The sequence below is a fragment of the Phyllobates terribilis genome, unplaced genomic scaffold, assembly GCF_046119375.1.
Source record: "Phyllobates terribilis strain yellow unplaced genomic scaffold, ASM4611937v1 Scaffold_11__3_contigs__length_659146591, whole genome shotgun sequence".
Lineage (NCBI taxonomy): Eukaryota > Metazoa > Chordata > Amphibia > Anura > Dendrobatidae > Phyllobates > Phyllobates terribilis.
The window spans coordinates 95761272-95776554 of NW_027362771.1; the positions used below are offsets into that span (position 1 = coordinate 95761272).

A 15283-nucleotide genomic window follows, 5' to 3' on the forward strand; every position below is an offset into this window, starting at 1 on the left:
CTGGGTTCAAAATGTTCACTATACCCCTTGATAAAATCCTTGAGGGGTCTAGTTTCCAAAATGGTGTCACTTGTCGGGGGTTTCCACTGTTTAGGCGTATCAGGGGCTCCCCAAACGCGACATGGCATCCGCTAATTATTCAAGCAAATTTTACATTCAAAAAGTCACACAGCGCTCCTTCCCTTCCGAACCCTGCCGTGCGCCCAAACAGTGGTTTTTCCCCACATATGGGGTATCTGCATGCTCAAGAGAAATTGCAAAACAAATTTTGGGGTCTATTTTTTCCTGTTACCGCTACGAAAATAAAAAAATTTGGGTCTAAAGTAACATTTTTGTGAAAAAAATAAAAATGTTAATTTTTTTCTTCCACATTCCAAAACTTCCTGTGAAGCACTTGAAGGGTTAATAAACTTTTTGAATGTGGTTTTGAGCACCTTGAGGGGTGCAGTTTTTAGAATAGTGTCACTTTAGGGTATTTTTTTGTCATATGGACCCCTCAATGTCACTTCAAATGTGATGTGGTCCCTAAAAAAATGGTTTTGTAAATTTTGTGGGAAAAATTAGAAATTGCTGATCAACTTTTAACCCTTATAACTTCCTAACAAAAAAAAGTTTTGGTTCCAAAATTGAGCTGCTGTAAAGTAGACGTGTGGGAAAATAGAATTAGACTTACCAGTAATTCGGTTTCTAATAACCCACCACGACAGCACACAGGAGGATGTAACCCCACCCTAATAGGGACAGGAAATACGAAGAGGTTTAAATAGCCCCTCCCACATCCTCCCTCCAGTGTTATTACAAAGGACCACAAGAGTATAGATGATTCAAATTAATTTTTATTTCTACTGATCCAGCTGTCGTAGAAACAATAAGCGAGGGGGAGGGAATTACCCGTGCTGTCGTGGAGAGTTATTAGAAACCGAATTACCGGTAAGTATAGTTCTATTTTCTCTAATAAACCCCCACGACAGCACACAGGAGGTATACCAAAGATATACTAGGGAGGGACAATAGCCTGAAGGACCTTCCTTCCGAAGGCTAAATCTCCAACAGACATTAGGTCTAGTCTGTAGGGTTTGGAGAAAGTATGAATTGAGGACCATGTAGCAGCTCTGCAAATCTGTTCGATGGGTGCACTGGCTTTTTCAGCCCAGTAGACAGATATCGCCCTTGTAGAATGGGCCTTGAGCTTTGCTGGAGGAGGTAGTTCCTGGATCTGGTAAGCCTCCGTAATTGCCCTCTTAATCCAGTTGGCTATTGTGGATTTTGCTGCCTTCTTTCCTCTGTTTGGACCTTGTGTATGGACAAATAGGTTCTAGTCTTTCCTTCCTTCTTCAGTTTCCTGAAGATAGTGCAGTACTATTCTCCAAACATCCAGAGTGTGGAATTCCATTTCTATTTTGTCTTTTGGGTTGTCACAAAATGATGGCAGGATTATCTCCTGATTTCTGTGGAAATTTCAAACCACTTTAGGTAGAAATGAAGGGTCAAGTTGGAAAATTAGACGATCTTCCAGGATTCTCAGGTAGGGTTCGTTGACCGAAAGGGCCTGTAGTTCACACACTCTTTGATGGGTGATCTTTGATGGGAGGAAGGATTAGAGGACTCTCCACACTCAGACTGGTTAACGTTCCGAACCAACTTCTTTTTGGCCAGAGAGGGGCCACTAGGATTACTCTGGTCCCTTTGGTCCTTATCTTCTGTAAGGTTTATGAAAGGATAGGCAGATGGGGAAAGGCATATGCTAGTTTGAATTCCCATTGGTAAGCGAACGCGTCCACACCCAAGCAGGGCCGTTTGGATCCAGGGAGAGATATTGAGGTACCTTCGCGTTCTGGTGTCCGGCGAAGAGATCTACCTCTGGATAGCCCCATCTCTCGACTAACATCTGGAAGAAGTCTGGGTTTAGGCTTCACTCTCCTGGATGAATCTTTGTTCTGCTTAAGAAATCGGCCTGGACATTGACTGAACCTTTGATGTGAAGAGCCAACAGGGAAAGAAGACGTTCTTCGGCCCTTGAAAATATTCTCGCGGAGATTGCTTTTAAACTTTCGTATCTTGAGCCCTCTTGATGACGAAGGTGGGCTACTGTGGTGATATTGTCTGAAAATATCTGAATGTGAGATTTCTGGACCAGAGCCTCTGCTGCACTGAGGACTTCCTCTACGGCTTTTAATTCTCTGAAATTTGATGAGCGTTGGCTCACCTCTTTGGTCCATATACCCTGGAATAGCTCCTGGGAGACCATGGCTCCCCATACCTTCTCACTGGCATCCACTTTTATGGTTACTAGCGGATTCTGGATCCATGGTAATCCTCTGTTCAGATTTTTTACACTCAGCCACCAGAATAGAGAGGTTCTTACCCGTGGTGGTATAGGGATTCTCCTGTTCAGAGACCGTGGGGATCCGTCCCAATTCGTAAAGATGTGGGTCTGTAATGTTCGGGTATGGGCCTGATCTCAGGCCACCATCTGAATACAGGATGTCATAGACCCGAGGACCGACATGGCATCTCTCAATGATACTGATCTCCTGCTCCTTAGGACATTGATCTTTACTTTTATCATGACCTGTTTTTGTTTGGGCAGGAATGACATCTTGCTGTGGGAATCCAATAGTACTCCTAGAAATGTTTTTGTCATGGAGGGAACCATATCCAAATTTTTGTGGTTCATTAACCAGCCCAGAGATGATATGATCTGAGTGGTCAACTGTAGATGTTCTTGGAGTACTGGTACTGAGGGCCCGATTAATAACAGGTCGTCGAGTTATGGTACTATTAAAATATTCTGATCCTGGATATAAGCCATGACTTCTGCCATGACTTTTGTAAATATTCGCGGGGCTGGTGATATTCCAAATGGGAGCACATTGAATTGATAGTGGAACATTTGTTCCCCTTGAGCCACTGCGAATCTTAGGAACCTCCTGTGAAGTAGATGTATGGGGATGTGGTAATATGCATCCTGGAGGTCGATTGTGGCCATGACATGGTCCTGTCCTGTCAGGGGGGCCGTCGACCTGATGGATTCCATCTTGAATCATTGATAGTGGATATACTGATTCAGTGACTTAGATTGATTATAACTCGGTGTGGGCCATTTTTATTTTTTTTTTTATTAGGAAGTCTGGATTAATGTCCTATGCCTATCTCTCTTGTAGGAACTAGGGATATCACCCCTGAGGACAATAGGTCTGTAAGACCGGATATCAGGGTGGCCTGATGACTGAGAGGAGAGCTGTGTTAACTTTATCCTCTCTGGAGGATAGGAGGAGAAATTTATTTTTACTCCAAACTCGACAACCCTCAGGACCCATGGGTCTGAGCAGATTTCCTTCCACTGAGGGAGAAAATTCGAGATGCGGCCCCCGACTGTCCTGACGCCATGGTCTGTTCTGACGTTGATTTTGGTAGAGAAAGATTTTTGCCTCCTCTAGCTTTTGGGTAGCTCCATCGTCCTGTTTTCCCTTTACCCCTATATTGAGGGTTCTGCTCCTGGGAGGGACGAAAAGGCCTTTTCCTCATATTCCTAGGTTCCGGGGCCTTCTTCTTGTCTGAGGCCGCCTCTAGAAGATCATCTAGGGCTGGCCCGAACATGCATTTCCCTTTAAAGGGGATGGAACACAATTTAATTTTTGATGCCACATCGCCGTTCCAGGATTTCAACCATAGGGCCCTTCTTACAGAGTTTGATAGCCCAGATGCTCTTGCCACCACTCTCACTGATTCTGCAGAAGCGTCAGCTAAAAACCCCATAGCTTTCTGTAGAAGCGGTAGGGATGCCAAGATGTCTTCTCTGGGGGTGCCGGAGACTAGGTGTTCCTCCAGTTGATCTAGCCAATGAGCCATTGACCAAGCTACGCCCGTAGAGACTGCGTTGGTGTTTAATAGTGCTGCCGAGGGTCCCCCAGGATTTTCGGAGTAGTCCCTCCATTTTGCGTTCCAAGGGGTCTTTTAATTGAGAGGAATCTTCAAAGGGCAGTGTGGTTTTCTTTGCCACTCGTGCAATTTGGATATCCACTCTTGGAACTTCAGACCAGCATTCTGCCGTCTCATTGTCTACAGGAAATCTATCCTTTAACTCCGTAGGGGTATTTAACCTCTTTTCTGGAGATTCCCACTCCTCTAGACTAAGTCCCTAATACTCTGGTGTATAGGGAACACCAATTTTTTTTCTGTAACGTAGCCCCCCCAAACATCTGATCATGTACTGTTTGGGGAACTTTTTGTTCCTCGACCTCCATAGTTCTCCTTACTGCCATGAGGAGTTTCTCCAAGCTATCTGATGGAAAGTAAAATGTCTCTCGCTGGGAGTTATCAGGAGTTGGACTAAGCTCACCTTCCTCTGGAAGATCTTCCAAGATATACATATCCTCTTGAGAGTCTTCCTCCCCTCCCTCTGGCGGGCTAATTTTCCTCTTTTTGGCTGCTGAGGGAGTAGATGTAGAACCCTGACTAGGTGAGGGCTTAGGGAAAGAAACCGAGGCTAAGGCTGTCTGCCCACGATGCGTTTTTTAAGCGTTTCCGCACCGGCAATTCCGCTGCAGAAACGCTTAAACGCTTGGTAGAAGGCCTGCCATGTTCCCCAATGATAATTCGCATGTGCTGTGGACATGCTGGGGAAATTTCCGCTGCGGATTATCATTGCGGAAAAAAACGCAGCACTACCAATTATTTTGCGGAAGCACTGCGTTTTTGCTGCCATTGACTTGCATTGGAACGCATGGAATCCGCATCACTGGATCTGTACATGCGCATTCCATGCGTTTCAATGTGCGGATGGTACAAGGGTCTGGAGAAGAGGAGACTCTCCTCCAGACCTGGGTACCACAGAACCTGTATAAAAAAAAAAAAAAAAAAAGAATAAATAAAAAATAAATATTATACTTACCTTCTGATGGCCCCCGGTGTGCTGGTCTTGGCTTGCCGGCAGATCGCGGTGGACTTAAGGACCTGCGCTGATGTCATAGTCATGTGACGGCAGGTCCTTCAGTGTACCGCAAGCTGCCGGCAAGCCGAAACGCATCGAATCAAGACGCCGGGAGCCATCAGAAGGTAAGTATGATATTTATTTTTTAACATTCTTTCGGACACACTATATAAATCCATGCCGTTTGCATGGATTTATATAGTGTGACCAAGTTGTCAAGCACTTTCCAAGTGATGCTAAAATCGCTTGGAAAGCGCTCGACAACCCACATGCGGAAATGCATGTGAAGAATGCTTCACATCCGCTTGTCCCTGGCAGGAAAACGCATGCACAATCCGCATGCGTTTTTTCTGCCAGGGAGATGCAGAAACGCTCAGGAAAAATCCAGAGCATTTCTGCATCATGGGCACATAGCCTAAGGAGGATTTGATCTCTTGACGTACAATCCCCTTTATCTCTGCCATTAAGGAAGGTTGTTCCTGCCTGATAATCTTCTCAGTACAATCCTTGCATAGGGGCTTTCTATGGGAGGATGATAGTTTTTTTGTACAGATGGGAATGGCGTGACGGTTTAACTTTGTCTCCAGATGCAGGTTCCTTGTCCCCCTACAAGAGAGGGGAGAAGGGAAGGGGAGCTATAATCACTATTACCTGCATCTGGGAGATGGACTACCAGTGCCATACTTACTGGGACCGGACCGGCGCTGGGCTCTACAGATGCAGAGCGAGAAGCTTCAACTGACATGGTTTTGTCCTACCTGCAGATGTCTTCCTGTCCAGAGCTCCTTTATGGGCGACTGGACCAGCGCCTCCGTCTGTTTAGAGGGCTCCTCCCCCAGTGTCCAGGTGAAGACTTGTGATTACCGGCGGCATTACCGCTCTTTTTCCCCTTAGCTTCCTGATGTGGTCCACAGTGGAAAGCAAAACTGCCGGAAGTGACGTCATCATCTACCACCCGGCGTCCGACGTCAATTCCGGCGCAACGGCGTGCGCTCCACATCCTGGAGCCGGCATCGCCCGCGCATCCAGCGTGGGAGTGGAGGAGATGGACCGGAGAGCTCAAAAAGGCCTCCGGCCAGAAGATTATGCGGACCTTGCCCGAGAGCGCGGACTGCAGGAGGGGGTCCCGAATCCGGAGGAGACAGGAGCAGCGCCCTGAGGAGGAATGGTAAAACCGCTCGATCCTCCGCTGCCCGGCTAATAGCTTGCCCTAGTGCCCATTGCCAGCCCAGCACACTGGGGATGACCTCTTCATCCCCGATAGGGACAGGAAATAACACTGGAGGGAGGATGTGGGAGGGGCTATTTAAACCTCTTCGTATTTCCTGTCCCTATTAGGGTGGGGTTACATTCTCCTGTGTGCTGTCGTGGGGGGTTATTAGAGAAATGTTATTTATTATAACTATTTTGTGTGACATATCTCTCTGATTTAACCCTTCACGACTGGAGCATTTTCCTTTTTTTGAGTTTTAGTTTTTTGCTCCCCTTCTTCCCAGAGCCATTTATTTTTGGGTCAGTACGGCCATGTGAGGGCTTATTTTTTTGTGGGACGAGTTGTACTTTTAAACGTCATTACTAGTTTTACCATATCGTGTACTGGAAAACGGGAAAAAAATTCCAAGTGCGGTGAAATTGCGAAAAAAATGCAATTCCGCAATTTTTTTTTCTTTCCACGTTCACTGAATGCTAAAACTGACCTGCCATTATTATTCTCTTGGTTATTACGAGTTCGTAGACACCAAACATGTATAGGTTCTTTTTTATTTAAGTGGTGAAAAAAAATTCCAGTTTGCTAAAAAAAAAAAAAAATGGTGCCATTTTCAGAGACCCGCAGCGTCTCCATTTTTCATGATCTGGGGCTGGGTGAAGGCTTATTCTTTGCGCGCCGTGCTGACGTTTTTATTGATACCATTTTGGGGTATATCCAATGTTTTGATCACCCGTTATTGCATTTTATTGCAATGTTGCAGCGACCAAAAAAATTCTGGCGTTTGGAATTTTTTTTCCTCGCTACGCCGTTTACCGATCGGATTAAGGCTATGTGCACACGATGCAGAAATGCTCAGGATCCTGAGCGTTTCTGCATCTCCCTGGCAGAAAAAAAACGCATGCGGATTGTACATGCGTTTTCCTGTCAGGGACATGCGGAAATGGAGCGTTATTCACTGACATTTCCGCATGCGGATTGACAAGCGCTTTCCAAGCGATTAGCATCACTTGGAAAGTGTTTGTGACAACTAGGTCACACTATATAAATCCATGCAAACTGCATGGATTTATATAGTGTGACCCGAGAGAGTGGTTAAAAATAAAAAATAAATGTATACTTACCCTCAGATGGCCCGCGCTGTCTTGTTTCGCTCGGTCCCGGCTGCCGGCAGCAGTGGATTGAAGGAGGAGTCTGCTTATATGTAAAGTCATGTCTAAAGCCCAGACTAAGGGAAGATATAGGAGAGGGAGAAGAGGGGGTTGAGTCCATGTGGGTAGAGATAGAGGGGGCAAAAAATAATAATAAAATATTACTGGGGGTCTGCTATAAGCCACCAAATATAACAGAGGAGAATGAGAATCTGCTATTAGGACAAATAGACAAAGTAGCAAAACATAATGAAGTGATTGTAATGGGGGATTTCAACTACCCGGATATTGACTGGGAAACAGAAACCTGTAGATCTCAGAAAGGAAAAAGGTTCTTGACAAATATTAAGGATAATTATCTCTCCCAACTAGTGCAGGAACCAACGAGAGGGAAGGCCGTGTTGGACTTAATATTGACTAATAGGCCTGATAGAATAACTGAGGTACAGATAGGGGGGCACCTAGGTAATAGCGATCATAATATTATCGACTTCAAAATGCCCTTCAGTAGGGTTATCAATAAGGGAACAACAAAAACATTAAACTTTAGGAGGGCGAAGTTTGATCAGCTGATAGAAAACCTCCAACTTATAGACTGGGACAAAGTTCTTAATCAAAGGGATACGAATAGTAAATTGGAAACCTTCAAAAGAATTCTGAATTCTCAGTGCGAGAGGTATATACCGTATGGGAATAAAAGGGCCAGAAATAAGAAGAAACCAATATGGTTGAACAAGAAGGTAAAAGGGGCGTTAAATAGCAAAAAAGAGGCATTCAAGAGATTAAAACAGGAAAACAGTAAGGAGGCACTAAAGTGTTACAAGGAAAAAACGAGAACCTGTAAAAAACAAATAAAAATAGCGAAGGAGGAAACAGAGAAACGTATTGCTAGGGAAAGTAGATCAAATCCCAAACTGTTCTTTACGTATATAAATAGTAAAAGGATTAAATCGAATAATATTGGACCGATAAAAAGTGATGAAGGCAAAATCATAGAGAAAGATGAGGATAAAGCTAATATATTAAATAATTTTTTTTCGACAACTTTCACAAAGGAAATAGAACTAACAGGAGAAATGAGAAGTGACAAGCTTAATCCTCCACTAAGTATGACAAATCTAACCCAAGTTGGGGTACAGAAGCGCCTCAGTAACATTAAAATAAACAAATCACCAGGACCTGATGGCATACACCCACGGGTACTAAGGGAACTAAGTAATGTGATAGACAGACCGTTATATCTTATATTTAAGGACTCTGTTGAGACTGGGTCAGTACCACTTGATTGGCGACAGGCGAATGTAGTGCCAATATTCAAAAAGGGAGCGAAAAGTGACGCCGGAAACTATCGGCCGGTGAGTCTGACGTCCGTTGTGGGCAAAATTTTTGAAAGCTTCATTAAAGAGGCAATTACGGAGCATCTTGATGCTAATAATCTTTTAATCCCGAACCAACATGGATTCATGAGGAATCGCTCCTGCCAAACAAACCTGATTGACTTCTACGAGGAGGTTAGCTCTCGAGTAGATCATGGGGAACCAGTGGATGTCGTGTATCTCGACTTCTCAAAAGCGTTCGATAGCGTGCCACATAATAGGATGGTATACAAAATGAGAATGATGGGGCTGGGGGAAAATGTTTGCAAGTGGGTAGCTAACTGGCTAAAGGATAGAAGGCAGAGGGTGGTTATAAATGGAATATACTCAGATTGGGTAAGCGTCACTAGTGGGGTACCACAGGGGTCTGTACTAGGCCCAATGTTATTTAATATCTTTATTAACGACATAGTCAATGGGATAAATAGTAAAATATCAATATTTGCAGATGACACAAAGTTATGTAAAACAATTAATACAAAAGAGGACAGTGCAGACCTACAGAGGGATTTGGATAAGCTGGGTAGGTGGAGCATTAAATGGCAAATGAGGTTTAATGAGGAGAAATGTAAGGTCATACATATGGCAAGGAAAAATGGAAGTCACCAGTACTCACTGAATGGGAAATCATTGGGGAATTCAGAGATGGAGAAGGACTTGGGCATCTTGATTGATAGCAAACTAAATTGGAGTGCCCAAAGTCAGGCCGCTGCTGTAAGGGCAAACAGGGTAATGGGATGTATCAGAAGAGGTATAGCTGCAAAGGATGAGAACATTGTTCTTCCACTGTACAAAGCACTGGTCAGACCACACTTGGAATACTGTGCTCAGTTATGGGCCCCAATATATAGAAAGGATATAAATGAGCTTGAAAAGGTACAAAGGAGGGCAACAAAATTAATAAAGGGAATGGAGGGACTGCAATACCCAGAGAGGTTGGCAAAACTAGGACTATTCAGCCTGGAAAAAAGAAGGTTGAGGGGGGATATAATAAATGTGTACAAATATGTTAGGGGACAGTATAGAGACCTTGCCCGGGATTTGTTCAAAAGGAGGGATATTACGGTAACAAGAGGGCATTCACTAAGACTGGAAGAGAAAAGGTTTCAGCACCAGCATAGGAAGGGGCTTGGATTACGCATCTACATATACAGTGATGCGGAATCCATGCGGTCTAATGCAAGTCAATGGCGGTGAAGACGCAGCACTTCCGCAAAATAATTGGTAGTGCTGCGTTTTTTTCCGCAATGATAATCCGCAGCGGAAATTTCCGCAGCATGTGCACAGCACATGCGGATTATCATTGGGGAACATTGCAGACCTTCTACCATGCGTTTTTAATGCGTTTCCGCAGCTCCAAAAATGCTGCGGAAACGCATTAAAAGCGCATCGTGTGCATATAACCTAATTCTTTTTTTATATTGATAGATCGGGCGATTCTGGATCGAGATTCCACCCGCGGCACATGTGTTGCAGGCACATGTCAGCTGTAATAATCAGCTGACATGTGCTCGGTTCAGTGCAGGGTCAGCGCCGGAGCCCCCGCTGAACTGACCTTTCCGACGTGGTGCGTACTATTACTGACAACGTCGGAAAGGGATTAAAGGGAACCTGTCACGTCCTAGCTGCCCTCTAGACTGCCCCCATAGCGTTGATAGTGATGCAATGTACATCACTAACAAGCTGTTTTCATGAAAATCGGTGGTAGCATAATGATGTTATAATGTTTTATATACACTTTGTCCTACCTGCTCATATTCAGTCATAGGGTTGTGATTCTCAGATTCAGTCATGGGCGGTCGCCACGTTCAGCTAGTGCTGGTGCTGCCCATGAAATTTGAATACTGCTCCTGGCAAGCTCTAGGTTTGAGGGGCGCATGCGCATTTGCACACGTCGGGCCGCTGGTCCGGCGCGTGCGCACTGAGGCTGTGTGATTACCACTGCCAGTGTCACTGCGCATGCGGTGACTGTAAGATACATTGACCGTGCACGCGCCAGGAGCCACAGAACACAGCCTCACTGTGCACGCGTCAGGAGCCACAGGACACAGCACGTGCACACTGAAGCTGGTAATCACACAGCCTCAGTGCGCACACGGTGGGAGCCACAGGACACAGCACGTGCACACTGAAGCTGGTAATCACACAGCCTCAGTGCGCAAGTGCCGGATCAGCGGCCCGACGTGTGCAAATGCGCATGCACCCCTCAAACCTAGCACTTGCCAGGAGCAGTATTCAAATTTCATGGGCAGCACCAGCACTAGCTGAACGTGGCAACCGCCCATGACTGAATCTGAGAATCACACCCCTATGACTGAATACGACCATATAGGACAAAGTGTATATAAAACCTTATAACATCATTATACCACCACCAATTTTCATGAAAACAGCTTGTTAGTGATGCACATTGCATCACATACAACGCTATGGGGGCAGTATAGATAGTAGCTAGGACGTGACAGGTTCCCTTTAAGGGCATGAAAATTCAAAGTTTGAAAATTGCGAAATTTTCAAAATTTTCGCCAAGTTTCCGATTTTTTCACAAATAAACGCAAGTCGTATCGATTAAATTTTACCACTATCATGAAGTACAATATGTCACGAAAAAGCAATCTCAGAATCAGGGGGATCCGTTGAAGCGTTTCAGAGTTATTACCTCATAAAGTGACAGTGGTCAGAATTGTAAAACTTGGCCCGGTCATTAACGTGCAAACCACCTTCGGGGGTAAAGGGGTTAAAAGACGAAAGCTTGTGATTCAAGATGAAAATAAAGGCTCCGATTCATCAAAACTGGTGATTTTGGAAGCAAGTCTTGATGAAAAGTGGGTTGGAGTAAAGTGCCCCAAATTCAGATATTTGTGGCATTTACCCAAGGGATGTTGTTCACAGTTTCCTCTGTTGGCATGTCTTTGGCTGCTCTACATGTGGAGCAATGCAGAGCAAGACAGGTATCTATAAAACAGAATACTAAAGGGAGCAGCAGAACTAAACTAAAAAACGGGTCACTTTTGGTCCTTTTTAAATAAATGTTCTCCAATTAGGGAGTGCAATCCGGTCATAAGTTACGACAATATCGAGTCCTTACCAGCACAGTTTCGCATCACAAAGGTTCGGAGGCTAATGCACAAGAAGTCTTTAAAAGGCTGAGGTTTGGTTAGACGCACCCACTTTAAGTACAGATGACGCAGCATAGGAATGCAGGGGATTTCAGGAACATTCACTCCTGTATAGAGTGTAAAAAGTTGCAACACCTTAGTAATTTAAGACAATGTCAGAGGAGAAGCATTTTTGTGTACATCAAGATACCTACCCACTAAATGTAACGTCTGGATTTTTGCAGCAATGGGTATTTTGAGTTTATTTTCTGGGGGGATGGGAAAAGCTCCATTTCGATTCCGAAACTTGCCTAGAATGTGAACTTGTGGCATATAGGTCCATATAGCTTCTACAAGTTCCAGATGTGAGGTCTCTACACCCTGGTGATAGTATGGCAATAAAGAGAAATGGTTAGGTTATAGTACGCATTGATACATGAGAAGACTACGCCGAAGACTGAACGTGTAAAACTTTCTGAGTATCCATCTGTATATTAATACACATCTAAGGAGCATTGACAGATAACAGCACAGCAGGGACAGGCGACATTTAGTCTCTTAGGCTATGTTCACAAGTTGCCTCTCTTGGCAGTAAAGAAGCTGCATACAAAAAGCAGATTTTGCTGCGTTTTTTTTCAGGTACATTTGTGTCTTGTACATGCTGATAAAAGTTTAGTGCCCCCCCCCCCCCCCCCCCCAGCAAAAAAAAAAAACATGATGCAACTTCCTGAGTTTTCAGCACAAAAACGCAGCAAACCCTGATACCTGCATTTTTTGCTGCGTTTTTGCACTTACTCATTGCTTTCTCTGGGTGCAAAAATGCTGAAAGAAGTGACATGCTGCAATTTTCAAAAACGCCGCAGTTTTACAATTCAGTCAGGAAGAAAAACCAATGTGTGTGCTTGAGATTTCTGAAATATCATAGCTTTTGCTGGTACTGTAAAATGCAGCTTAAAATTTGCATTAAAAAAAAAAAAACACCGCAAAGACGCAACGTGTGAACATAGCCTTACTGTGTCTTTGGACATGCTTAAGCGTCGCTCACCAGAAGGTTTGGGCATGATTGCAAAGCTTCTAGCACACCAGGAATGCTGAAGGCCTCATGGCCCCGAACTCTGCGCCTCTCCAAATATCTTGGGTGAAGGCCATAAAGCTGTTCAATGTCTGGCATCTTCTTAAGGAGTTTCAGAAAACTGGAATCAGTGAAGCCTACAGGAACAGAAAACAAGCAACATCAATCAGTGACACTACCATCTGTACGGATACAGAAGAGAAGTCTTATAATTAAATATGCTATGGAAATAAAGAGTCCAGTAATCCAGCAGTATAGCAGAATGGTGTATGCATCAGATATATGTGAATACAGTAATCATGACATACATGGTATTGCAGCTGCTACTAAATATACAGTGTTCTAATGTACAGAGCAAAATAACCTCACAGCCCCTTCAAGAGAGCCAACTGGCGAGCAGTTATTCTGATATTAGCTACCTAAGGATAGGTTACTAATATCAAAGCTGGAAACCCTTTTAAGAGTTAAATCCAATTCATTATAAATAATTTACACATATTTCACACTTTTTTTTTTTTTTTTTTTTTTTTTTTTTATAAAAGGGGGATGTCTGCCTTCTGATCTGTCAGTCGATGCCCTAATGAGGCCCAAACCAATGGGTAGATTGGGGAAATTTTAACTATGGCAAATTATCGTGTCAGGTCGGATGCCCAAATGCAGCTTCATTCATTTATTCACAAAGTGGCTACTGGAAAAAGCTGAGCTCAGCGCTTGGCAGCCCCATAGGAAATGAACAGAGCAGTGGTCGAGCATATGCTCTGCCTCTCCATTCTAACAGGGGTAAAAGTTCTCTGTTCTGACAATGCGGGTCACAGTGGTCATAATCCCACCAATCAATAAGTTATCATCTACCCTGTGGATAAGTGATAGCTTGTTTAACCTGACAACCCCTTTAATGTGTATTTAGACTAAGGTCATGTTCACATGTTCAGTATTTGATCAGTATTTGTAAGCCAAAACCAGGAGTGGGTGATAAATCCAGAAGTGGTGACTTGTTTCTATTATACTTTTCCTCTGATTGTAAGCCAAAACCAGGAGTGGGTGTAAAATGCAGAAGTGGTGCATGTGTGTACGTGGCCTAAGAGCATCCATAGGAGTTGTCGTTCCTGATTATAGGCCCTTGATAACATGCCAGCAATCTACGTCAAATGAGGAAAATGTTGGCAATAAATGTACCATCAATAACATGATGTTTTGTGAGGACAGAACGATCATATTATTGATCGTTCTGTGTCCATAATTGCTCATTAAGCATCAAATGACCTGTATATAGTCAATTGGTGCTCATTTTTTCAGGCCATAATCAGCTACCCTATAGGCAGCATTAGTCAAATACTGTTTGGCTATAAAAACAAGAACAATAATACAATAACTGTTGCTCACCAGTTGGCATATACTCCCACCAGCGTCCAGCGCAAAGGTCAACCATTTTGACAACACGCAGATACAGAGTCACGGCTTCCTTCAGCTTCCTGGACAAGCATTCCATGCACATGATGTCTTGCAGTGGCAGATATCTACCCAGAAATTGTGTTATGAAGCATTACAATAATATAAGGGTTACTAATAAATTAACATTGCATTTGTGAATACTTTTTCATGTGGTTAGGAAAAATGATACATACAGTACAGACCAAAAGTTTGGACACACCTTCTCATTTAAAGATTTTTCTGTATTTTCATGACTATGAAAATTGTACATTCACACTGAAGGCATCAAAACTATGAATTAACACATGTGGAATTATATAGTTAACAAAAAAGTGTGAAACAACTGAAAATATGTCTTATATTCTAGGTTCTTCAAAGTAGCCACCTTTTGCTTTGATGACTGCTTTGCACACTCTTGGCATTCTCTTGATGAGCTTCAAGAGGTAGTCACCGGAAATGGTTTTCACTTCACAGGTGTGCCCTGTCAGGTTTAATAAGTGGGATTTCTTGCCTTATAAATGGGGTTGGGACCATCAGTTGTGTTGTGCAGAAGTCTGGTGGATACACAGTTGATAGTCCTACTGAATAGACTGTTAGAATTTGTATTATGGCAAGAAAAAAGCAGCTAAGTAAAGAAAAACGAGTGGCCATCATTCATTTAAGAAATGAAGGTCAGTCAGTGCGAAAAATTGGGAAAACTTTGAAAGTGTCCCCAAGTGCAGTTGCAAAAACCATCAAGCGCTACAAAGAAACTGGCTCACATTAGGACTTCCCCAGGAAAGGAAGACCAAGAGTCACCTCTGCTTCTGAGGATAAGTTTTTCCGAGTCACCAGCCTCAGAAATCTAAGGTTCACAGCAGCTCAGATTAGAGACCAGGTCAATGCCACACAGAGTTCTAGCAGCAGACACATCTCTTCAACAACTGTTAAGAGGAGATTTTGTGCAGCAGGCCTTCATGGTAAAATAACTGCTAGGAAACCACTGCTAAGGACAGGCAACAACAGAAGAGACTTG

At 43.7% G+C, this 15283-nt stretch overlaps 1 protein-coding gene across 2 annotated transcripts in view; it reads right to left on the reverse strand.

The window, feature by feature from the left end:
* FBXO38 (F-box protein 38) overlaps positions 1 to 15283 on the reverse strand; it is a 75510-nt gene that overhangs the window by 46029 nt on the left and 14198 nt on the right. For both annotated transcript variants that reach the window (XM_073651354.1, XM_073651355.1), the window contains exons 3-6: positions 14221 to 14354; positions 12811 to 12974; positions 11981 to 12146; positions 11756 to 11893 (exon numbers count right to left, since the gene is read on the reverse strand). In XM_073651354.1, coding sequence (XP_073507455.1) covers positions 11756 to 11893; positions 11981 to 12146; positions 12811 to 12974; positions 14221 to 14354 — 602 coding nt within the window. The remainder of the gene's footprint in view (positions 1 to 11755; positions 11894 to 11980; positions 12147 to 12810; positions 12975 to 14220; positions 14355 to 15283) is intronic.